Here is a 24,410-nt window from a genome sequence, read left to right on the forward strand (position 1 = left end):
ATCAGATTCATTGTTGAAGACTATGATGCGCGGAATGTGGTGGAATGCACGAGTCTGCAAATTAAATTGCTCCACAAAACTAGTACCACTGGTGCTATCTCATAATGAACTGTGAAACTAATGAAATAGAAAACTCCCTTTTTTTAAATTACCTACAATTTTTGAATGCACCAGTGTGATATCGATAATGTTGAAAACTGAAGAGTTAACAATGATAATCAATAATGAAGAATTATCTGTTGCAGAGATTGATCTTATCAGCTTCCTTCAACAACTTCTTCCTTTACCGTGCAGATGTCGCAGAGAGTTTAAAGCAAGTTGCTAGCTTTATTGATACCGTTTCCTTGGAAAATACTATTGACTTAATTTTGTCTTCCACGTATGTAGGTACATGCAAGTGTATAAAGAACAGTGTTTTAAACCGTTGTCAAGAAAGTTCATTCAATTTATAATTTGTTTCTGTGCAAATTGTATATAATACTTCTTTTCTAACTGAGGGTACGTATAAATTTTTTCACTATTTCTTCTTTATATTGACACTATAATGATACTTTTCTAGGAAAATAGTGTCATTAATTCAATTACAATTCTTACTCTGCATAGCATCGGTAGATAGAAGTATTGAAAATTAATATATATTTTATAACTGTAATCTGCATTAATTTTTTGAATAGAATTTTCCTCTTGTAGCATTTTCTTTTCTTTTCTTTTTTTCGCTCAGATAGTGAATATAATCACAGGGAACGAATACGAATCTATCGGAATAATAATATTCACGAGTCGAAACAAGTCCCACAGGTGATATGATCAAAGTTCAGTAGGCACGTCGTTGTTCGTGTCTGTCGCCGTCAATTTCTACCTAATATGTCACGTGGAAAGTACGGAATTGCCCGGAGGGTGTCTTTGATCTCGCAAACCCCCGGAACAACCGTGCTGCTTGTCCACCTTCCGAAAACTCACCCTTCGAAGTCGCACGCCACGTACGCGAGCGAGACCGAGGGTTGCTAAATCCAATTTTATTGTTTGCACGCTCAGGAAAGCCGGAATTACTTCGATTTCAGCCGTGAAACGTAAATCGCTCCTTTGACTCGATTTCGGCTTACTTAAGCGCAATCTAATCATCGAACAATCTTTGAGAATCGACGCTAATTTTCGTGTTTGGAGCTTGGTTCGATTTGGAAAATTTGTTGAAAGAAATTGCCGTTTTACGAATAGAGAATAATGGAAAAATTGAAAATTAATATAGGACCAATGATCAGAGTGTACTTCTTTTCTAACTGAGGGTACCTAATTCTATACCTAATTCGACATTTACCTATTTCAAAAATTATAATAACAATGTTTATTTAATAGAATTATTATGAACTGCTTGAAATTTAGTAAAATTAAATTTAATCTCTAAATCCAAAGGTTTAAATTTTCTAAATTGAAACTTAGTAGACAAACTAGAATAAAAAAAGATGATTTCTAAGAAAAGAAGGACGTTTAGCTAGGTCGATTCAAAAGACGGAGGAAAAAACGAGCAGCATAAGGGCGAAGAACTGACTTGCCGATCTATGCTCGCAACGATCATAGATCATTCCATTGTAACAAAGGGGGTGTGTATACACATTATAAAAGGGGCATAATGGCACACCAATGTGTACACACAACGGGGACAGCGACGACACAGAATGTGCGGTGTTTGGTCTCCATTAATATTGGATCGACTGGATGGTTACTGCAGGCCATCTCTTGTATCTCTCGCGCTTTTTTTATGGGGCCATATGTCTCGTGTGTATCGCGTCCCGTACCGGGCCGCTCATTTGTCAGCACGCAATCTGCCACTGTCGCGATTTGACGCTACCAGTCAAAACACCTATACAAGTTTCCACCTACCTAGCATTTGCTTCTATAATGTTTTCAAATAAATAATTTTGAAAACTGCATCATTAAGGGTAACTAGAAGACCTTTGTTTTTCAAATACGTAAAAATTTTTAAATTATCTAATTATATACTGAATTAAAAAAAAATTAGGTACATAAAGTTGATAAAAAGAAAGAATAGGAAATAAGGAAAAATAGTAAAAATTTGAAGGAAGTATGGTCAGGTTAAGTTATGAATGAGCAACGGGTGATGATCGCATCACATTAACGGTGAAGCGTTCTATGAGCGAGCACCACCACCATGGCCGCGTTTGTACGCGCTTAGAACCCCAAAGCGTATATATTACAGGCTGGAAGTGTCACCCTAACTGCGGTGCCATGGTGTAAAATAAACGATACCTAATTATACGCATCCCGTCTGCGTGAAAGTCGAAGCAAAGTCCCCGCAGCAAGTGCGTGCAAAGGTGGCCTCCTGCTTAATGGGATTACGAAATTACAGTTTAGATTGATTGTCTGTACAGTACCGCCATTGCATGAGCGATAATCTATGTATTCAAATGGAGGAACACAATCGATCGTTAGGTGAAAAATATATTTTATTAAAGTGTTATTGATAATAAAATAAATTTACAAATTCGTGTTTCTTTTTAATTGCATTAAAAAGAGATAAAAATGATTGCAATATATTTAGGATTTAATATTTTCTGCAATTTATATAAAATGCAATCAGAGTCCAGAAATTATAGTTCAATTTTTCAACAAATTTTATATTTCGAAGCAATTGGAAAAAGAAAATTATCTACAAAATTGGTATTGTTACAATTTAATACCCGAAAATATTACATTCCGCTACAAACAGTTAAGCAAATGTATCCGAATTTAATTAATAATTCAACAAAATCGAGGCGTAGAGACGGAAATTTCGTATCTCCCGATCCGTTCTTCGTAATTTTCCGCGTAATCCAAACAGCTGCAATTCCGAGGGACGATAAATTTTTGTTATTCACCGCGTTCGTTTCCGATGTTGTCAATTCCGTTTAAAAATCTCGCCTCGCGTTGCCAGCTTCGACATCTGGATGTACCCGGTAATATATAGAGGTGTCTGCGTTGCGGATCTCGTGTTCCTTTTTTTTTTTTTTTCGTCGCGGGGTCCGTTTCGCCGGCAAGAGGGTGGCTCGCAGTGGGTGTGCCCGGCGATGATTAATTAGCGTTTGATGAATATGTATGAGAGAAAGTCAACCAACTCTGTTACACGTACACACAGCGAAACAGGCACATCCCCTGCGTTACAATAACGTCCAACCCCCTTCGTATACCTCGTTTCAACCCTGATAGCCCTCTCTCTATGCTTCACCTCGACGGATTCTGCGACTCCTTCGTGAGCTGTATAACAATGTATTTTCGGATAAAAATTTTTGTTAGGGCCCGACGTCGCTCGCGACCATCCGTTATGATTTAACGTCAAGCTTGTACAGCAAGGGTGTACGAAAAATTTCGTCAAAATATGCTGAAAAAAGGAGGAACGTTTCGGGTGATTAATGTTTAAGATCATTTTAATATTTTCATTCAATTGTTATATAATATTGTAGAATAGATAAACAAAAATAATTTTTAATAAATAGCCAGTGTAAGGGTGAGTTCTTTTTAAAATTTTCTAAAAACTGAGAAACTAAAATATAGGCAGTAATTAAAAAATTATTATATTTTGGAATTGGTTATTTTGATAATAGTGCAATGTAAAAATACATTAGACAAAGGGTTAAAATGACAATATTTTCTGTTTAGAAAATTTCAAATTCTAACAGGGTTGAACTTTAATGTCTGATCCGATGGTGAAACATTTCACAGTGGTATCCATCAGTATCACGTAAACTAGTGTTGTATCGCGGCAAAATATCACCTCGGGACAGTCGGCCGAGGGGTTTAGATTTTGCCAAAACGCGAGGCTGAAAGGCTGCCGTGCGGATTGTTCGCGCTGCGAGGAGAACAATGCAAACAATGGCGGGGACGAAGCGCTGCGGTGAGACCCGGCTTACGCGGTGAATACAATTACATTATGAACTCGATTACCATTTAAATGGAAACAAACGTGAAATGCTAAAATACACCGACGATTCTCCGCCTCCAACCCGCGCCGCAACTCTCGGCAACACGCGCGAAAATGTGCAACCGCCTCTCGAGTGCTCGATCATCGATATGCAAATTGTGTGCACAGACGTGTAAGGTCTCGCGTTTCTCGTGAAAAATATGCAGCCTAAAAAAATGTGCTTTTTAAAAAATATACTTGTTCTTAGGGTTAAAGCGACTTTTTACATAGGTAGAATAATATTTATTAGGAAAATAAATCTAATGAGAGCAGCATTTTAATTTTTGCTACTATTAGATAAATTTTTAATTGAAAAAATTTTGAAATTTCGAATTACTTGGATTACCCGTCGACGAATTCTAATTATTATAATTTAGGCACAAAGTAATTTTTTAAAGTTTAAAAATGATTCATTTATTAATAAATTTTAAAGGTTTCATAGACACGATACATTTCTAATGTAAATATTACAAATTCAATCAGCTATTATTAATTTGAGAAATGACAAAAGTGAAATTTTCGAAATTTGTTTTTGCTTTTTCCTGAAATGTATTTGTACACTTTGGGCCGACACGTTTTCGTGTGAAATTCGCGTCGTCGTTCGCGCAGTTTACTCCCCTGCCGTGTGGTGGTCGTCGAGCGAAAAAAGAGCTCCGTTTAACGTGTCCCATCAGCACCCCAATACTAATTATTATACACTTAATTTCCTAATGAACCGTATCGAACGACAGGGTCGATGGAACGGCGCACTCGTGCACTGATTTCACGGGCCACCTGTCGCACTGCTGTCGTACCCTCCCCATTGGTTTCGTCGAATTGGACACGCAGGGTGTAAGACATTATTCTACACGGGGGATCATGAAAAGTCGATGAAGACACGAGACTTTCTCAGGCTTCTCCTCGATTCTTTATTAGGAACTTTGGTAAAGATGGAATCAACTGTGAAATTTCTTATTCAGCCACGTTTGAATAATGATATATGTTATATGAATATTTTAACCCTCGAAAAGCGGAGTTTGGGTCAATTGAAACTTAAACTTATAAAATATATACAAAAATATTAACTTAAAGATAAATATATAATTTATAAACAAGAGTTTCATATATTGGAAGAATAATTTTTAAAAGAAATTAAAATTGTGACTCTCTTCGTGGAAAAATTATACATATATTTTTAAATTTGTCCTAATATTTATTTTCAAAGAAAAGCAACGGTTTTGGATTTTTACACGAGCCATCCAACAATATCTGATATTGAATGATTCTGTGTAGAACGTGTTCCTGGTTCTAGAATCCACAAAAGAATGGAAACCGGAGGCGTGTCGCTTTTACTGTTCTGTTTGGACGTTTTCGAACAAAAGCAGTATCAATATTTCTTTCCTTTCTGTGGTCATATGGTTTGATCTATACATCCTTTGTACCCGTCAAATATTTAACGTTTGACAGCAACATATTTGTTTCTTTTTTGTTGCATCGAGTACACCATGAAGAATAACAAAAAAATTAATCCATATTTTAAATAAAAATTTCTTCAATTTCCTAAACATTTTTTTAGTTACGTCATTCTTACATAAGCCATCCATTTACCAAATTAATTAATTCCAAAAAAGAACCAAAAATGAAGAAACTAATAAAATATCAAAATTTATGCATCAAATTTTAACAAATTCAAAAAGTGAAATTAATCAGTTTGATCTCTGAACGGCTCATATCAAAGCAATGATATATTTTTCAGTTCATTTTCAAATATTAAGAAGTCATGTTAAGAACAACGAGAAAAAGAATTTCTGATTTCGATAGACTGGTGGTTAAAGTCGGCTGCCATTCGATATTGAAGAACTACCAGTGAACATACGGTATAGAAAAACGAAAGAAAAGAGAGAATGGATCCCTTGTAGATAGATAGGTGCGGTCACTGTCACGAGGGTTGACAAAGGCTGACCAGGGGTAGAAACATTCAAATGGTAATCGGCGCGCGTCTAACATACATCGACCCTCCCGACCCCTGTGCTCGCGCTTAAGGGGGTGCGAGCACCCTCTTGCTATACACCCTGCACATTCGCACCAGAATCAAACCAAATATTGGCAATATCATCCCTGGCATTGCTCTCCGCGACCTGCCTCCTACACTCGCTGGGAAACGATGTCCATTTGAATGCACGATTCCATTACCGACCTCTATATATCGGCTTCAAGATATTATGGGATTAGGATTTCAAGAGAAATCTGGAAAAATACTCTGTAACCATATTTCGGTACCAATCATTTCATGCTGATAATAATTGTAACATTATCAAATTTATATAAGTAATCTTTTTCAATCGATGATTGAAATTTTTGAATAAGTAAATGACTCGATATAACATTTCTAAATTAATAATGAATTTAAAATTACAAATATTTGCTTGAAATAATGAAACCTGAAATATTAGCAATTTTTTTACCAATTTAAGCTGTGGTTCTTCCGTTTAGATGGCAAATTATTTTCTGACTGAGAATGGTTATAAGAGATCAGCTGGTCGGAACAATTATCTCGTAAAACGGTTGGCAAGGATTTGTCGTTCGTATTCACGGATAGGTCCGTGATTCGCGATCGATGTTGATTCAGTGCGCTGAACGTCGCACGTGCGCCGATGTAGACGTACGCAAAGCTCCCGCAACCCGAACTTCAGCACGCGCCACGATTATGCGATTACGCGATTACGCGTGTCGTTGCCTGTATCGCAACCAGGGTGCCGAAGAAGAGGTCCGTGGATGATACCGTGCGCGAGTAACGACACGAAACGCCACTGTCCCGTATCAAAATAACCTTAAACTTCCTTTTATTGGATTAATTGACACCTTTAGTAAATTCTTCCTTCTCTTTTTAATTTATAAAAGGGTGCACTTGATTTTAGGGGACCGAAAATTTTTAGTCAAAAAATATCAAATCTCGAGGTTTTCGATCTGAAACATCCGAAAATGCAAATTAAAAGTCTAGTTTTGAGAAATTTGAGAGATTTGAGTCATATTGCTACTTATAAAATAAAAGTATTACGTGTACTATTCATAGAAATTCTTAAAAATATAAAAGTAATTGAGTATTGAATTATTTTAACACCCAATAGCCACTGTAAAAATATTGCAAAATATTAATTAACTAGCAATATGTGTAGAGGGTGCAGGTATCTCGCACAACGATGAAAGGATAGATGACCCGAAACTTTCAGCGATATTATAAATCACGCACGGTATTAGAGCACAATGCTCCATATCCTTCGTTCATAGTTGAAGAACATTTAAAATCGTAGTAAAGCGTCCGCGCGCGATCCTGCCTGTGAATCAGCTAGCAGCAAGAATTAAGGGAGGTAGGAGTGATACGTAGTGGCGGCACGAGCCGACACGTGACGGTACCGCTTTATACAAACAGCATTATGCACGATCGTGCTAACATAAATTACTGTGGGTTTAATATTGGACGTCGACGTTGGCCATGGCCGACCACCTCCTGAGCAAAACATGTTAAATGCGGGGAATCGAGCACATTCGGCCACGATACGCTTCCTTTGAATCTTTCTCATCGATCAGGTGTTCAATTTATATCTTGCTATACCTAGGGATTAGAAAGATAAATTATAATTTTATTTAATACCAAGTGAAGTTCATCAAATTTTCTATTATTGTTCTATAATTCTCTTTCTATGAAAATATGAAATTAAGACACAAAGCAGATAAGAGTTAATTATTTACTAGGGTCGTATAAGAATTTTCTTGACAGGATAATTTCACGAGATATCATGTATCAATAGGAGAAAAAGGAAGGAAGAATTGAAATAATTCGTGAATCGTGGTACAAACAGCTGACTACTTAAATGCAAATGAAGACAGAAAGACGGTCGTGTATGAATGGCGGCATTCGAGGAAAATCTTGGTTAAATTTCACAATAAGCTCTTTCACGGCTCTTAAACGTGAAAGCGCTTGTAAGCGACTTTAGGGAGCCTTACTAGGCGCCCTTGGAAAGCAGCCTGAGCGTCTGTAAAGGCGAGAATGAACGAAAGGAGGGAATGGAATAGGCTCGATAAGTGGACACCCTGTGGAGAATGATGGAATGCAGACCGCTTGCATGAATTAAACACGTTCAACGTTTATGAATGAAGCCAGATCAGAATCGAAATTCCTCAAAGTCGATGTTTCGAGGGTGGATGAACTAGTCCTAATCTTCTGGTAAAGGAAATCGAAACCGGATGTTCATCCTTGGGTGTTCTTGGGTGAGATTAGAAAGGGTTGTGGGAAAAGAGGTGAAACCAGTTTTCATAATTATTTCAAAGTTTCAGGTTTCAGGGTTTAAGACATAGATGTTATCAATTTTTGGGTAAAGGGAATTATTTATTGCGGCAAAGATAATTCGATTTTTACATCGGTAGTGCAATTATTTTACAGGTCATCAAGTGTTATAGCATTATAAAAATTCAGTGTTTATAATTAGCAATTTATGTTTTGTAAATTGAGGTAATGATAATGACTTCTTGAATTTAGTATTAAAAAATTGGAACTTTTCTAATTATCCTGGGTACACTTATTTTAAAAAATAAAAATAATCTCATTTGAAATGTAACATTAAAAAAAAATTTAGATGCCTAACTTCTTATTTATTTATTTATTTTATTGTGATTGAAATATTTTCTAAAAATCACACAACTGTTATTTTCTTCAAATAATTACATCTGAATCTCTCAACGCAGTTCACGTTAGTCATTGTACATTTGTTTAACGAATTTTTAACCACTTTAATTTTCTAACATTGTATATACATGTACTTTTAATTGAAATTTGAGGAACAAAGGTGTGGATAATTACAGGACGTGCTATAATGGCAGAAGTAACTTACACGTATATTCGAAATCCTTACCCGCTACCGGAAGTTACTCGAGAAGGAGATTGGAAACGACGACCCGTGCTAGGTAATAAAGTTTCACCGAAGGATAGAAACTGGAGTACCAAGTTAAAACCCCATGAACGTCTCTTTGCACATCATACGCTAAATAGTATACGGAAAGATAATAGACTTATGAGATCACAGGTAACGCGTCGTGAGTTAACCTTCATCTATCATCCTCTCTAAACTTTTCTTCTATTCTTTCAATCTTTCATTACAACTTAACAAATTTTATTTAATATTCAGAATAAAAAATATAATACAAAAATATTTCATTCAACATTCATTTGAAAACTGTCTAATTCTAAGCTTATTTTAAATATTAAAGATTTTGGAGTCATAAATTTTTTCAGGTACCAAATGACTCACTGGATTTGGCACTTACAACGGTGTACATTCATAATGAAGATACATTGGTACCTAAAATGTACGTCCCCATGCAAGCAGAATCATTAGGAAAGAGGACCTGGCGTGTTTTGAAAAATAAAATTGAGGTAATCATTATCAAGACCATTAGAAATTTAATGATCGTACATTTTATAGAAACATTCAGGTACCTAATATTTATTTATTTGTAAATCATTATTTTACTTAAAAATTTAGGAAAATAATTTAAGTTACAAAACAATACAATACAATCTGTATTTTTTTATACTTATTTTTGTTTACAAGCTATTTTATCACATTACACAAAATTACTTATTTATATGTATATGTAATTACTAATATTTCATTATTTTAATGAATAATCAAAATGTTAATTTGCAACGTGAAATTTAAAATAATTACACTTCTCTAACTAACGTAGATAAAGTCTCCGATAATTTTCGAAGAAGAGGATCCGATATCTCTGTTCCTGAAGAAAGCAGAATGTTATCATGGCCGGTTGCCAGAGAGAAGAGTTCACCCGAGCAGCGTGAAATTAAATATCACCGGTCCTCACGCAGTTCAATCTAATCCCGGATACAGTCGCAAAATTGACGGAACTTTTTACGGTATTTAAAGAGTATTTAAACACGGATTTATACGGTGTTTGAGATGAAAACCGTACCAACGAATCTCTGCTAACAATCGTATTTGAGGAAAATTAAATCGACGATTTTATGATTATCATCGCCGTTGTCAATCGCTTTTGTATGTTTATGAATACGCTCTTCAATTTCGTCGATAAATCTATACGTTTAATAAATGTAACGTTTAGCCAGACACATTCTATATTCCAACTGAATTTTATCAAACCGCATTTATGTTTCAATCGCTTCACGTGTGTGCTATTAGGAAACAATGAAAATCATAAAACATAATGGAGAATATTATCGCGTATAATCGAATGTAATTGAGTTTCGGGTATACGAATAAAATGTGCTGGACAAACTTTCGGGATCCCGTCTAAACCTGATAAAAATCCCTCTTAACAAATTAATTGTATAATTAAATAAATAGTAACTGTATTTCGTTTTAAGGAATTAAGGAGATAAACGTAATCATTATTGGCGACGATTAAAATAATTCATGTTAAAGAGTTATGAAATCATAGGAATCGTTTGATACATCAAAACAACCCTCGCGCAACACCCTTCGAACCTATCAGATCGCATCTGTACAAGAGTGTTGACAAATTTCCTCGATAGATATCGGCGACACCATAATACAGTGTTGGAAATCTTGGCCAGGAATCTCCCGACTCGTAGTTTCGGTATCATCCCTTCGATGAGGAGGCGAGCAAAAGCGTGAGTCAGTGCATAGGACGTTCTCAGTGTTGAACAGCCGAAGGGACAGAATGTCCCATTACCCGAGTAATCCTTGTTTGTAATAAACCAGCACCCTGCTGCCAAGGGGGGTGGCGGCCACCCTCGCCGCACAACGTCGCGGAGGTGGAGCCATCTCCGTACGCATATGCTCCTCATGGAATATCATTTATGTTTCACCCTGTGCAGACGTCTATCTTGCCCCCGTTTGACCTGCTCAACCCCTCTGGCACCCTCTTCCAGCAGCCAGCTCGATCCTTATACATACGCCTAATCCGGCCATGATTGCCGCGGCGACCGCCTCGTCACGAAAACTCCTCCTCGGCTCGTGCTCGCTCACCCTTTTTCCTTCCCAGCATCCCCCCTTATCTTTTTAACGACATTGGAAGGTGAATTGAAGGGGAGCTGCCAGCAAGATTATTGTTTCGTTGTCGATTTCAGAAACTGTTCTGCATTCTTTGTCCTATCAGGCTCTGACGTGATGGAAATTTAATATGTTGGTTGGATGATGGACATTGGCGGATGTAATATGGTAAGTTATAATGATAATTATTAAGAATAGGATTATTTAATTATTTGATGTAATTTCTGGATGGTTTTATAATATGAATATGATACTATCTTGTAGGTACTGAAGGAGTTGAAGGACATAGATAAGAATTATTACCCTTTTGTAAAAATATATTCTTTATTTACGATTTTTTATGTTACAGATTTTATAGAACATAATTCACTAATTAATCATTTTTGTCACTGGAAATTAGTATATTTAAAACAATCATAGGTAACATTGTTTTTTACATTGTTATTGCATTGTTTTACATTGTTTATTACATTGCATACAGTAATACCTATACCTATTTAACCCTCAGATGGCGGACCATGGAGAGAGCCCCAATTTTAATTTTTTTCTTTTTTTTCGGAAACATTTTTTTCTATTTTCCTATTATTTATTCAATGATATTAAATGAATGTTGTTGGTGATTAATTATATGTGAGGTTGCTTCAAAATTGGGTCAATCATATTGATAAAACAAACTTAAGCTTAAAGCCTATATAAAAATGATACATTTTCAAACAATTCTACATACCGGTTACATGAATATTCTCGCTCCCTTATTAAGTAAGCACTTACATCGTTAAGTAAACATCAGTCGTGGTGGAAGAATGAAATAATTCCCTCATGGATTACGACACGTCGAATGTCTATCGATGTGGATCCTTTTCTTCCTCGGTTAGGGTGTACAGAAAGTGGAATAAGGGTGGAACGATTCTGAGACCGTCGCGGGTAACGAGCGAGGTAACCAGCCAATTACTTGGCTGAACGATTTTATTTGTATTTAATTCTTATTTAATTTACTTTTTACGGTCGCCTTCTTTGGAGCTCCGTTAACGAAATGGAAAATTTCTACATCGTTGCGATGCGTCGAAAACGCGTTCATTAAAAGAAAGAAGAGAAAAGAAATTTAATGAAATGTTTAATGATCGAACACGTTTGACGATCGAATGGTAATAGAAGCGATGATCGATTTGCTATCTTCTTGATTCCTGAGCGCATACGTTTACTCGAAAAGGAAATTCCGCGTAAAAGTCGCAGCAAAGTCTCATTGATCCCTCCGGGATGAAGTTGTTATTCCAGTGAACTTGTTACGTTATATTTATCAGCACCATGCACACTGCCACCACCCGTCGAGCTTTATCGTTCCTTCCGGTCCCATTTTTGCTCCCTCGACTTTATTCACCTACGTACTGTCAAGACAAAGCCGCAAACGACGTTATAAAGGATAGCTAGAAATAGGCTGTATTAGAACGAATGATGCGAGTGATTTTCTTTGACGTTTACCAGTCCCCAAACGATACGTATGGAAAGTTATTAATCAGAATTCTGCCAATATGAATTCACATCTACCTTTTGATATTTTTTAATTTATAACTTGTATAAATATTTGATTTTCCGTCACTATGTATCAATAAGTGAAAAAATTAATTAATAAATTATGGAGTAATTGATAATCTGATCCGATTATCCAACCTTACCCGGCTCCACTCGATTCTACCCGAATGTATTCAACTCTCCTCAGCCTTACCCGATTCTACCCGACCTTACCCGATTCTACTCGACCCTATCCCACCTGATTTTGACAATACACAGACAACCCGAGTATCGGATACACGAAATTTGTAGATTCTCACACACCCCTAAAAAATAACAATTACCAATTGAATTATTTCTTGGAATATTTTTTTAATTATAATTGCAATAATCAGATTTTCTGCGAGATTACTTTTGTAAAATATTAAAGTGTAAAAATTGAATTGTGTCCAAAGTCTTCTGTTTGCAAGAATAAATACGAAAGAGCTTAAGAGGGTACGTGCTTCATCAAATAGTAGAAGGTTCGCGGTCGGAAATTTACCCTCTATTCCAGTCGATCTGCTTTCTCAGCCCCTATAATACAGAGAGAAAGCCACCCTCTTTCTAGGAGGTCAGATCTATACGAGTGGTAGCTTATGAAGCTTATTTTTTAATTTCTCTTCAATATGTTGCCACGCCACCCAAGTGTTTGTCTAACGTTTTAAACTTATTTCAAAACAACTCGACACCAACGTCCCACCACCCAATGGGCTTTCAACTGCGATTGTCTCTTCTATTAGAATAAGGGGGAAACGAAATCACGATCGGAGACTCTGTGAGAACGTACAACGCCTTCATTTTCTTTTATTATTTAAATAAATACACTGCACTCTTTCGAGGACCTGTTTTCTTTCTATTCTTTCTTTTAAAACGTAACACGACTTCTTATTAACTCGAGATTGAATTTTCATTTTTATTTTTAAATCTATAATTACTTTTAGGACATTTATTTATCATAAATAATTTGTTCAATTGCTATAGATCTTTTATTTTTTTAGAAATGCGGTTAAGTTGATATACAATTTTCAAAATTCTCCGTAAATTCGACAATCTTTCGCTTCACATCTGCCACCCTTCGTCCCTCACCCTCGTTCTATTTTCGTGAAGACCTAAACACAAAAACTGGTGGCAATATTGCTTACCATTTTTTTTTTGCTCCTTTTTCGTCGAGCGAAAGGAAAGCGGATTAAAAAGTGAAACGGTGGAGAACGGAAGAAAAGAGGGTGAAAAAAAATAGGAAGACGGGTTCCTAAACGACGCTGGAAGGTCAAGCCCGAGATTACGAAAGGCTCGTGCGACGTTTGCTCGTTAATTAGGGAGTTCTAATTATAGTAAATGCGTGAGCAGAAGCAAGGTACGCGGAGATCGTGCCACGGCAGAAGCTCGAGGGATCAAAATGCAACCCTCCGCGAACGAGCCAAGATTACCTTCGAGGGTCCTCACCACCCCCTTACTAAGGCCAGGCCCAACCTGTGACGAGTCCTTCCCTCGTGCTCTCAGCTACTCTCAGATATCACCTAAAATAACATCGCCCTGAAACTGCTGGGATAGATTTTACTGCTTGCTGTATAACAAATGGATTAGTATTTTCGTAGACACGGTTAATCCTCTTTTAAACGCTTCCAAGATTATTACGATTATTTTGCCTTGATTTCAGTCAATCATCTCTTCTCATTATTTGCCTCATCTTTGGATCCAGCGGATCTGAAAATGGTTCTTTCTTGTAAATTATGGAAATATTATTATATGTGTAAATTGTGCTGCCACTTATATTCGCATGATTTAGGAGGAATTGTTTATAGGGAAATAATATAGGGTTTATAGGAGTTTAATTAATTATAAATTCAAACAATGAAAGATACTTTTCTATTCTAAAATTTATTTAAAGAAAAATTATTTAATATTAAAATTGTCAACATTATGTAACTTAAGTTAAAAACTCAAAAATTTCACAATATATTATTCAATTATCAAATTTACAAAATAATACAATGAAGGATTAAATCGAACTATAATTAGGAAAATTCTTTTAGTATATTTAGATTATTTTTTTTGGTTCATAATTACCTATCGGTCTTTAAAATTAAATTTCTGATTTTGATCATATCTACATTGTATTTATAGAAAAACAAGTTGCAGCTCAAAAATTCATCCTAATTGCAGAAAAAACATATCAGTGTACAGATTAGAGTCTATATACAAAGAGGAGGGTATATCATTTCTGAGGACGGTTATTTGCTGAAAATTTTTGAAATCTTCTTTATCTGTGCCATTCATTTACGGCTGCTATGTGCGCAAATATATGTTTTGCATCTGTACGAGTAGAAAATGTGACACTGGAACCACATAGGGGTTACATTCGACCCCCCGTGCGAAGATTCTGCAACGTCGTCACGTGGGAATTCAGACACGCGTTTCTGTTCCCTGTCGATCGACCCTTTCGTACCCCCGTTGTTGTTACTTTCTGTGTCACTGTCAGCCTTTTTTGCTCTCATTGACGTAACGGGACATTGCGATGCTGAATGAAAAACATTTCATGCAACAACTATCACGAAAAATAGATAGACTAGTTTTCAATAGTACGTTTTCGTATTAATCATTTTCGCATTGAAAATGAAAAAATAGATTGACTACAAGAAAATTTCATCCTTTAAATTATTCATAGTAATTAATTTTTATAGTGCACTGTAATATTTATTGAATAATTCTTAATTTATTTATTAAATAATGTCTAAAATATTATTTCCAAATAACTAAATATTTACCTACTACAAAATTTAGCAGCAGCCAATAGAAAAAATTTATTTTGAAATTAACGTCACTGCATTCCTATTTCACCCCCGATCCGTCAATCGTCCAACTTTTTCTGCGACGTCTGCCGTAAGTGTCGAATTAGACACATGGAAAATATGGCGCAAACATACATAAAAGGCCTATAGGTAACGAATTTCATTCGGAAACATATATGTAGCAATTACCAGTGCGAAAGTGAGTGACGTTCATGTCACGCTGGCTCGTTCATCCGAAGGGCTGGCGGCTGTTCCTTATCTGACGATTTCGTGCTCCGTGAAACAAATCAGGCAACGTTAATACGAGCTTTATATCAAGCGGAAAATATGAAGGGATGTGGACGGTGAGAGATATAATTGCCGATTGCTCGTATTGAATTTGGAATAGGATATAGCTTGTTCACCCCAGGTTCGAATGATTGAATTGTGACTTCAAACCAGTGGTCTAACATGGTTCAATAAAAAAATAATAATTAATTTAGAGAGTTCAATCAATTTGAACAAATACATGTATGAAATTCTGTTAGACTCTCGAGTTCATTTTTGTAAATATACTAAAATAATTTTTATTTTCATGTTACCGATTACTTTTGGAGAATTCTATAATTTATAATTTTGTACAAATTAATAAATATTATAAAAAAATCTTGGGAATAGAAAGATCTATATTTGCAAAAGTGTAATAGGGTTTATTAATATTTTCCATATTTTAAAGATTAGAATAGATAAGAAGAAGGTCATAGATACAAGACCACGAATCAATTAAAGCCATATTTCAAGAATACATTTATCAATAATTCAATTGTGTGAAGTGGCACGTAATTAATTTAACAACACAGTCAATTTTTCTCTGCTAAAGCGGTAATTTATAGACCTAGATAAGAAGATAAGTTGAAAATCAATCGACGTGTTGGTTTCTCTATCTTGATAACAGCTTCTTTTCAAGAATCAAGGTACACTCGCGATCAAATCAGAGAAAATGGCGTTGTACGAGAATTAGGAATTCTCAAAATTCTAATTTTAGCGATATTATAAGTAACCCTTTAACTTCGGGACCCTGTAAATGGAACCATCGTCGTTTTACCGTTCAATATTTCTAAAATCAGAATTTTAGCGCCTTAAGCAATCAAAAGATTAAAAGTGTTTTAAAAATTAAATTAATTTTATTTCACAAAATATTACGTAATTTAATATACAACTGAAAAGTATCTCATGAGTCAAATTTTCCGCGTAAATATTTATACGCAAGTTATGGGGACCACAGACCTATATATATGGGACCTCCCCCCCCAACATTGTTATTAGCCTTGGGGCCTTCTCTGGGGTAAGAAAACCTACAGGAAAGGGCGGCAACTATCACTTTTCCTGGAAAAGTCTGTTTTGATTGCGAGTGTACATATGACATTAAAATGTCACGTACGTTTCTGCCCTTTAACCTATTATTATTCAATCCTTTTTTTAAATTTATTTCCACGTTATTTACCAAACATGCCACAGCAATAATCTTAGCCCGTTCGACAAGTTACAATTTCTATTTTCGCATTTATTACGCGGCAGTCAGATGACTAGAATGATTGATAAGATTATGCCTAATCGATTACCCGATTAGAATGGTGGACGCGCGTGTTCGAGCATAATTCTGCAACGGGCAACGTGTCTCGCGTTTCGTCCGCGAGTAGGAGGACATTGAGGGTAGACGGGAATTTTGGTGGAGGAATGTTTGGAAGCTGACAAGATCGGCCGCGTTTAATCGTTTCTCGTATTTGCGTAAACCGAAGCGGAGCGATAGCGAGCCAGAGAAACCGCTCGTTTGCGTCTGAACAACACACGATAAGGTTTTATGGCCCGTCAGTCATCGTCGGGACGAGCCGCGCGAACCGAACCACCGAATTGATATCATCCAGCCAGCCCCGACTGACGTGAATTCACCGTTCAACCGAAAGGCGAAAGAAATTTATCTCGTAAATAATAGCGAAAGAGGAAAAAAGAGAGACAGTGCGAAGGCGTTACGTTTTAAATACGTTCGCAAATAAGTCTGTGCTAATTTTCTCACGTGAGAGATAACCAATGCTCATCCTGATTGGTTCATTACCAGCCAAATTACTCTCGCCCATGTTCAATTGGATAATCATTAATATCGTTCATTTCCTTCAATAATTTTCAGATATCTGCAAGAAGCGAACTATTTTTATCTAGAGTGGGAGGTTTATAAATATCCAATGAAATGGTATTATTTGGCAAGAATAATGGAATAATTTAAAATAGGGATCTTTCATTAAAGACGCTCGAAAGTTAAATTTCTTATCATTGCTAAATTCTATCTTGTTTTTTTTTTTTTTCGTTTTTTTCAAAGTTCAGGTAAAGAATACTTTTCCTCGTTTAATTAAAGTTGTAGCTTTCATAACCGTCGTGGGCCATTGACCCACGTGAAATGTATTAATAAAGTTGCAAGAAAATGAATAGAAGGACAAAAAGTTTCATTAAATTTCGAACAAAGCTTTTGTAGAAAAAAGAGAACGATCAAGACATATTTGAAAAATTCGAAAGATTAAGTATTGCAAATTGCGAGCCTTTCTGCGTGAAATAATTCTATCAGAAAGCATTTATTAAATATTCAGTTTAATATTCGATGAAAAATTTTCTAAAATTTCCCAAAAGTATTTAATTTAATTACATATCTGAAACGATTTCCCATTTTCATCAAATTCTAATTCTTCGATCGATCATTTCTTTTCAGATTTCCTTCCTATCCCCTTCGCCGAATGATTCGTTATATTTTGGCCAATTATGCGAGCCGAACGACTTGATTTTGATAAATGACGAAAAGAGTAGGAGGGGTGGTCGGCGTAAGAATTTAAGGAACCGATGGTTCGGTTCGCATGCCAGGCCGCGCTGGAAGAATCGAACCGTGAAGGCTCGTCTTCACGGTGGGTTCGCGGCAAAAGACGACTATGCATCGACGATGGTGGAGGGTGTCGTTCATCATTTCATTGCGGAAGCATGCCGGAATATTCATAGACTACACTTGCCAACCCCTCAAACCCCATGGCATCCTTCATCGGGGAAAAGAGAACGGAATAAGGAACGAGCGAGAAAAGCGGGTAAAAGGGGTCGTGATATATGACGGGCCAGCACGTGGCTCGTTTCACACCTTCTTACAATCTTTGTCCTTGCTGTCTTCGTGGAAGGAACTTATCTTTATGCCGGTCCTTGAACGTACTTTCTGTACACGTATAGCTGCATAATATGTGTGTATACATCCACGTTGTCGCATTCTTCACTTGGAGAAAATTATCGTCGTGTCGCTCCTCTTTATTTTTCCCCATTGTCACATAACGCCGGTTAAATAACAGCGATACGGTTCCCGTATCTTTGACTTCTTTTTTTACGATTCCATGCTTTGTACGATGTATCTTTGCTGTTTCTTGGACGAATGAATTTTAATTCTTTGTTTCTTTAAAAGTTAAAGAGGACCAGGTATTATAAAGGAACTTTACGATATTTGCAAAAAAATCAGGGATTACGCTTTCTTTCTTTAGAATTTTTTAAGAAAAAACTGGTATTTGGCAATGATTAACTTGTTTATTTTACGCTCAACGGTTTCACATTTTTCATAAATCCTTTTTGCAAATATAAAATGTCTTGAATCATTAAAGTTTTAAAAAAGTACATCAAGAATCAAGATATTATAAGAGTATGCAAATTTTCTAAGTATATCGCTTTTATAAACATCATCTGTGTAACTAAAGATTAGTAAAAGAAAAAAATTCAAGCTAAAGGAAATCGAAACAATGATCTACTTTTTGCAGATGAAGCGTATCCTTAGCTTAAAGTAATATTATTAGCTGTAATCAGGGAGCTATGTTTAATTGGCAACAAGGGTTACCAGACTCAACTACAAACGTATTTTTTAATACTCTTTATAGGAATATTAAGATCGGTGTAAATAGGGTGGGGATAATTATTTTAGGTACAGGCTGCTTAATCCAAGCCACGCTGGGCAAATTGTAATTTGCAGCATCACCTAAGCCATTGTAACTTATGCGGAGCTTCAGGTTAAATGAATTTTCCGACCCATAGGCAGACGTACAATGCTTTTCCAGTCATTATTATCCACATAAGAGATTATTAGGGGACCATTACAAAACTGTGCCTGCGATCTTCCTTCAAATCCCGAGAGGATATATTACTGACTCGTGGTACATCTACTTGTTTAAATAGAAATTTTTATTTCAATCGAGCTTATTAAAAATGGTATGTATGATTTGCAATCATACATATCATTTGACATCTACGCAAGGCATGAAATTTCTTATTTACAAATTAGCAACTATTCGCAATCTATAGATACTAGATACATTTTTAAAAAACTATTTATTACAATTTTCATTTAGAATAAATATTTTTTGATACAATAATTTTCTGCAATAGTTATATAATAGTTATAATTTCGTTTCACTTGCCGAAGAATTCAAGAGGTTTTGAAAAAACGTATCTAAATTTATATTTTCTGAAATTACTTTCAAAATTTATTTAACCCAATTATGATAAAGGATTAAAGAATTCAATATAAAAGCATATTCTTTTCAAGAATCCTCTACAAGTATAATATAATGCTAGAATTTTTATTATACTAGTCAAAATTTCATAGAAAAATAACAGTAAAGTAATGAACATTCTTAATTACTTTTTAAAAGGAATTTTCCACCAAAGAAATTTTCCACCCATGAAATAATAACTCTATCTTCCAGTAATGTAAAAGTGTTTCCACTACATTTTATTTATTTTATCATAAACTTAAATTTCGTTGCAATAAATAGGTATAATTAAAAATCAACATCAAACAAAGACCATTAACAAAACCAAACATGAGTCCTCTCAAAGTAATCCAATTGGTAGCAACAGTATCCACCAAGCTTGCTCTAAAATAAAAAGTACAAACAAAAGAAATCATCAGAAATCATCACTTCCATTCCACTAGAAAAAATCATCCGCCAAAAAAGGACCCATTATCCTCCTCCGTTCGACCGTTACTTTCACTTTCGTTTGGTTCCTCGAAAAACGACGTGTATGATTCTTATACGATAGAAAATGATGACCTTTCCGATCACTAAAGATCATCCTCAACAGTCACGAAAAACGGATGAAAACAACAGTGATAAGAACAGAAAGGAACAGGAGTATCGACGAGAGACGCACAAAGTGGATCTCCTCCGCGTTGTGTGTTCACCGGCTCCGAGAAGGACAGAGAGCTGCCATGTTGGCTCTCGTTCGAGGCGCCGCCCCGAACTCGCCTCGCGATTGGCCGCCGCGGTCACGTGCCTCGGGTTCGCGGTGGGGGTAATCAGCGAGCCGCGGCTCGCACACAGTCGTAGCGCATCCTTTGTGCGATGCCGTCGCACTCTAACACGTATACGCATTTTATTCTCCGACACAAGCGTTCCTCTGTCCCGAAGGTAAAAGAAATTGTAGTATTGTAGCGTAAAAACAACAAAGAACCATGTGTGCGCTAGAACCGACACACGCGTGCACGAATGCTTGTATACAACCACCCGCGTCGAAGTAATTTCGTGAAGGACTCGGGCTTCTTCTCCCTTCTCTTCAGGGTCGAATCGAGGGCAAGAACGCGTCTTTCACTGGATAGATCGTAATTTCAAGTATGCTTCGTGCTCCGCTTCTGCGGTTTACTCGCAGTGACCTTTCTGTTCGAAATTGGCGGCTTCTGATTTGATTTGAATAACGTTTGATTTGTTTTTCAGGATGCCGTATCGTGGACGCAGGATGATCAGAACAAACATGGTTCGTGCGACGTTGCCTAAACTTTTTCTATGTTTATAGACGTCTTTGCGAGATTTAAAAATCTCCAATCAGTGATATAATTGATAAAAAATTATTACTTATACGTGATTTGATAACTTTTCATGTTTATTTTATGATTATATGGTATGATGGTAGATATAGTAAATTTAAGTACCGGTAAGTTTTAATTAAAAAAATTTTGAATTATTTCATTTTTATATTTTTATGCACATATTATACTATAATCGTGGTCATTTTGGGTATCAATTTTTAAAGGTTTTTCGTGGTAAACAATGCAAGAAATGTGTAAATCATTGCTTCATATGATTCTTACTTTCTCAAGTTTATCAGGGCTAAATATTCAATACGCAGCTTAATTTCTACCCGTTAACAATAATCGATGAGTTTAATCAAAGTGATTGATCAATGCTTTTATATATTTAACACCTCAGGTCATCGTTTAATTTAAGCAACCATTAAATCTTTTAATCCTACTTCAAAAAATTTGTCATCGTTAATTCTGACAAATTACAGTTGACAACTGTGATTTGTTCGGACTAAATCGTACAATATGTTAAGGTCACATTCAAAATGGTTCGGGATTGAAAACTGATCAAATTTTAGTTTTCAGTATTGGACTGTTATCGACGTACTAACTAATTAAATCGATTTATACTATAAAAAAGTACAAAGGGTATCCAAAATCGGCCACACTTCAGAAAATAAATTTTTGGCTTAAAAAGTAGACATTTTGATTGAAATTCTGAAACTCCATGTGCACTAACTTTTATATTGATTTATATTGCACATTATAAATCACTGTAACGGTACATCATTCGTTCCATTGATTTCCTATCATGGAATTTGAACGAATTTCGAAAGGAAAAATTTGACTGTACGGTAGCGTATCGGTTTTCGAATCAATGAGTGCGCAATTCTATTTTTTCGTCCATTTTTTTTTGTACACCAATATCAGCGACAAGGTGTAATCATTCAAATCACTGATACTCGCGATTTGCCTACGTTTATCATCTCCACCGACATTTACACGTAACCGACGTGTACCGTTCGTTTTCATTTGGATTAGTCACGTACGAGGTTCGAACATTTGCCAATAATAAAAAACTTCCTTATCTTGCACGCCTCTTTTTATCCTTTTAATCTCGAACAGTACTTATTAATCTACCAATGCAATGGCTGTAATAACGTTTTATTTTTTATCAAACATCAGTAAAGATTCGAGCAATTCTATATATATTTTTTAACGCAATTTCGAGTGTTTGCGGTATTTTTCCATTTTGAAATGATTTTTGTTCATTTTTAAAACATGTTAAAAAATACAGGGAGCAAATGAATTCAGAATCTCGTTAATAAACAAGTAATTTTTGTAATTCTTGAAAAAAGGAACGAAAATCCTAAATATTATTAAAATTGCACTAGCAATTTCAGATAGAAAATTAGTCTCTAATATTTTTAGTAAATTAAATTAAATATTGTCTTATTATTAAATTCCATTAATTACACATTATCTTATTCAAAATTGCATTCTTATTAAAAAGACTTTCAATATACAAGAGATAATAAGGAAACAATTAGAATATTTAATTACAAGGGAAGTTAATGCAAGTGTAGACGCGAAGAGTGTTAAAGGAGGCACGATATTCGTAGCAGAGGAGCGGAGACTTCTTTGTGATTGAAAATTGATGGAGTGGAATCAAGAGGGCTGAAAGAGGTCGGTTAAGGGGATGACGGGGCTCGCGGTTCATTTATCAAAACACGCAAAAGGGTGATGCCGTTTACACGTGCATGCAAAATTCGGAGATAAAAAGATAGATAGCGAGGGATAAAGAGTAGTTCCGACGCTTAAGTTCGATGTACCTTACTCAATGTTAGCCATTACACCATTTCACACTTGATGTAACTTTTATTGATTCATATTCAATCATACATCAGTTATAATTATTTTATTTAAAAAAAGATTATAAAATAAAATTAAACCAGTGATCTACTGGTAATCAATTTTAATAAACTATTAATAATTCTGTTAGTAATTTCGATTTTTATAATTTCTAATATAATTTTTCGTTTAAATTGGTCGAATATTTAATTTCTTGAATGCACTTCTTAATGTTCCAATTTGGTTTGATATATCGCACTCGTTCAAAATTGCGTCTATCTTTCTGTTGCAAAATATCCATCATAAAAAGATATCAAATAAGATTTATAACTCGCTCGATTTTGAAAAAGCCGTTTAGTCATTGCAGAAGAATGGAACTGACGTTTATATTGCTTAACAAGGTTCAACAAAAAAAAAAAGAAATACGATCATGGAATAATAGAATACGCAAGTAATAATAATCGCGATTTGTTGTCAAACAAAAAATTGACAGATATTTTTGAAGAAGTCTCGAGTTTCGTTGAAAATCGGCTCCATCGAAAGCTCGTTAACGAGATCGTTGACTCTAATGCCACTAAGCCGTACTATCGCCGAAAGGCTGACCGAGTAAGAAGCCAAGTTTTCGCCTACTTTCCGTTCATCTTAAACAGGATTAACCTTAAACTGGGAATAATCCTTACCGTATAATCGGCCGGTGCAAGAATGGTCCCGAATCGACCGATTTATTCCACGCGCCTCTGTATTTCTGCCGTAATTAATGAAGCCTTTAACAAATTAAGCACGTCTCCGAACCCGTCTCATTTATTGTACCGAGAAAAGAAATGTTGCAAAAAATTGCTTTCCCTCGATCTTCAAATAAGTTACATTCAATTCGATGCTTTACCATTTTTCGGACTATTAAGTAGGTAATCTGGAATTAATTATTTACCATTCGAATGCCAAGGTAGTTGAAGCAAAATTAAACCTACTTTTCTTGGAAAATTGTGAAGTTTATAAATTGTTAAATTTAATTTTAATTGGGGGTTTTACTACAAATTTAACATTATATTAGTTAAACAAGGTAATCAGAGAAAGGGTAAAATTAAAATATAATTGTAATTGTAGCCAAAGGATTAATTTTTCAGTTTCACTTCTTGCAAATTTTTGCTTCTAAGAATATTAAAGTTAATGAAAACTTTAAAATGTCAAATAACACTGAAATAATAGATTCATAACAGTAACGATACTGAAATAAATTTCATATTCATGAGGATAAGAAAAATGAATGAAGCGATTGAAGGAACGGTGGATAAGGAAAATAGCGACTGAAATCTGAAACTTCAATTCTGAACTGCAATAATAATAACTATAATAACCATGGCAGGCTTACCGTACGTGAGAAAGAAGGTGGCTCTAGT

The 24,410-nt window shown here is 35.4% G+C and overlaps 1 protein-coding gene across 7 annotated transcripts; it reads left to right on the forward strand.

Annotated features, from left to right (window-relative positions):
- Positions 1–378: 378 nt before the first annotated feature.
- Positions 379–10,358, forward strand: LOC117601476 (cilia- and flagella-associated protein 276). 7 transcript variants are annotated; one of them, XM_076688722.1, is made up of 5 exons: positions 8,192–8,304; positions 8,373–8,441; positions 8,792–9,012; positions 9,222–9,362; positions 9,677–10,358. In XM_076688722.1, exons 3-5 carry the CDS (start codon positions 8,803–8,805, stop codon positions 9,869–9,871), a joined length of 546 nt encoding a protein of 181 aa, XP_076544837.1. In that variant the 5' UTR covers positions 8,192–8,304; positions 8,373–8,441; positions 8,792–8,802; the 3' UTR covers positions 9,872–10,358. The 7 variants fall into 7 exon arrangements, with proteins under 7 accessions (XP_034174109.1, XP_076544838.1, XP_034174111.1 ...); XM_034318218.2 differs by lacking the exons at positions 8,192–8,304; positions 8,373–8,441 and adding an exon at positions 379–498 and having other exon boundaries at positions 9,677–10,357; XM_076688723.1 differs by lacking the exons at positions 8,192–8,304; positions 8,373–8,441 and adding an exon at positions 1,270–1,283.
- Positions 10,359–24,410: the final 14,052 nt, after the last annotated feature.

The sequence above is a fragment of the Osmia lignaria genome, chromosome 6, assembly GCF_051020975.1.
Source record: "Osmia lignaria lignaria isolate PbOS001 chromosome 6, iyOsmLign1, whole genome shotgun sequence".
NCBI lineage: Eukaryota > Metazoa > Arthropoda > Insecta > Hymenoptera > Megachilidae > Osmia > Osmia lignaria.

Excerpts from the sequence above, each read along its gene's own strand:
- LOC117601476 (XM_034318218.2), top strand. The coding sequence starts at position 8,803 with ATGGCAGAAGTAACTTACACGTATATTCGAAATCCTTACCCGCTACCG. Across the intron at positions 9,013-9,221 it reads ATAGACTTATGAGATCACAG|GTACCAAATGACTCACTGGA; the intron begins GTAACGCGTCGT and ends AAATTTTTTCAG. Across the intron at positions 9,363-9,676 it reads TTTTGAAAAATAAAATTGAG|ATAAAGTCTCCGATAATTTT; the intron begins GTAATCATTATC and ends TAACTAACGTAG.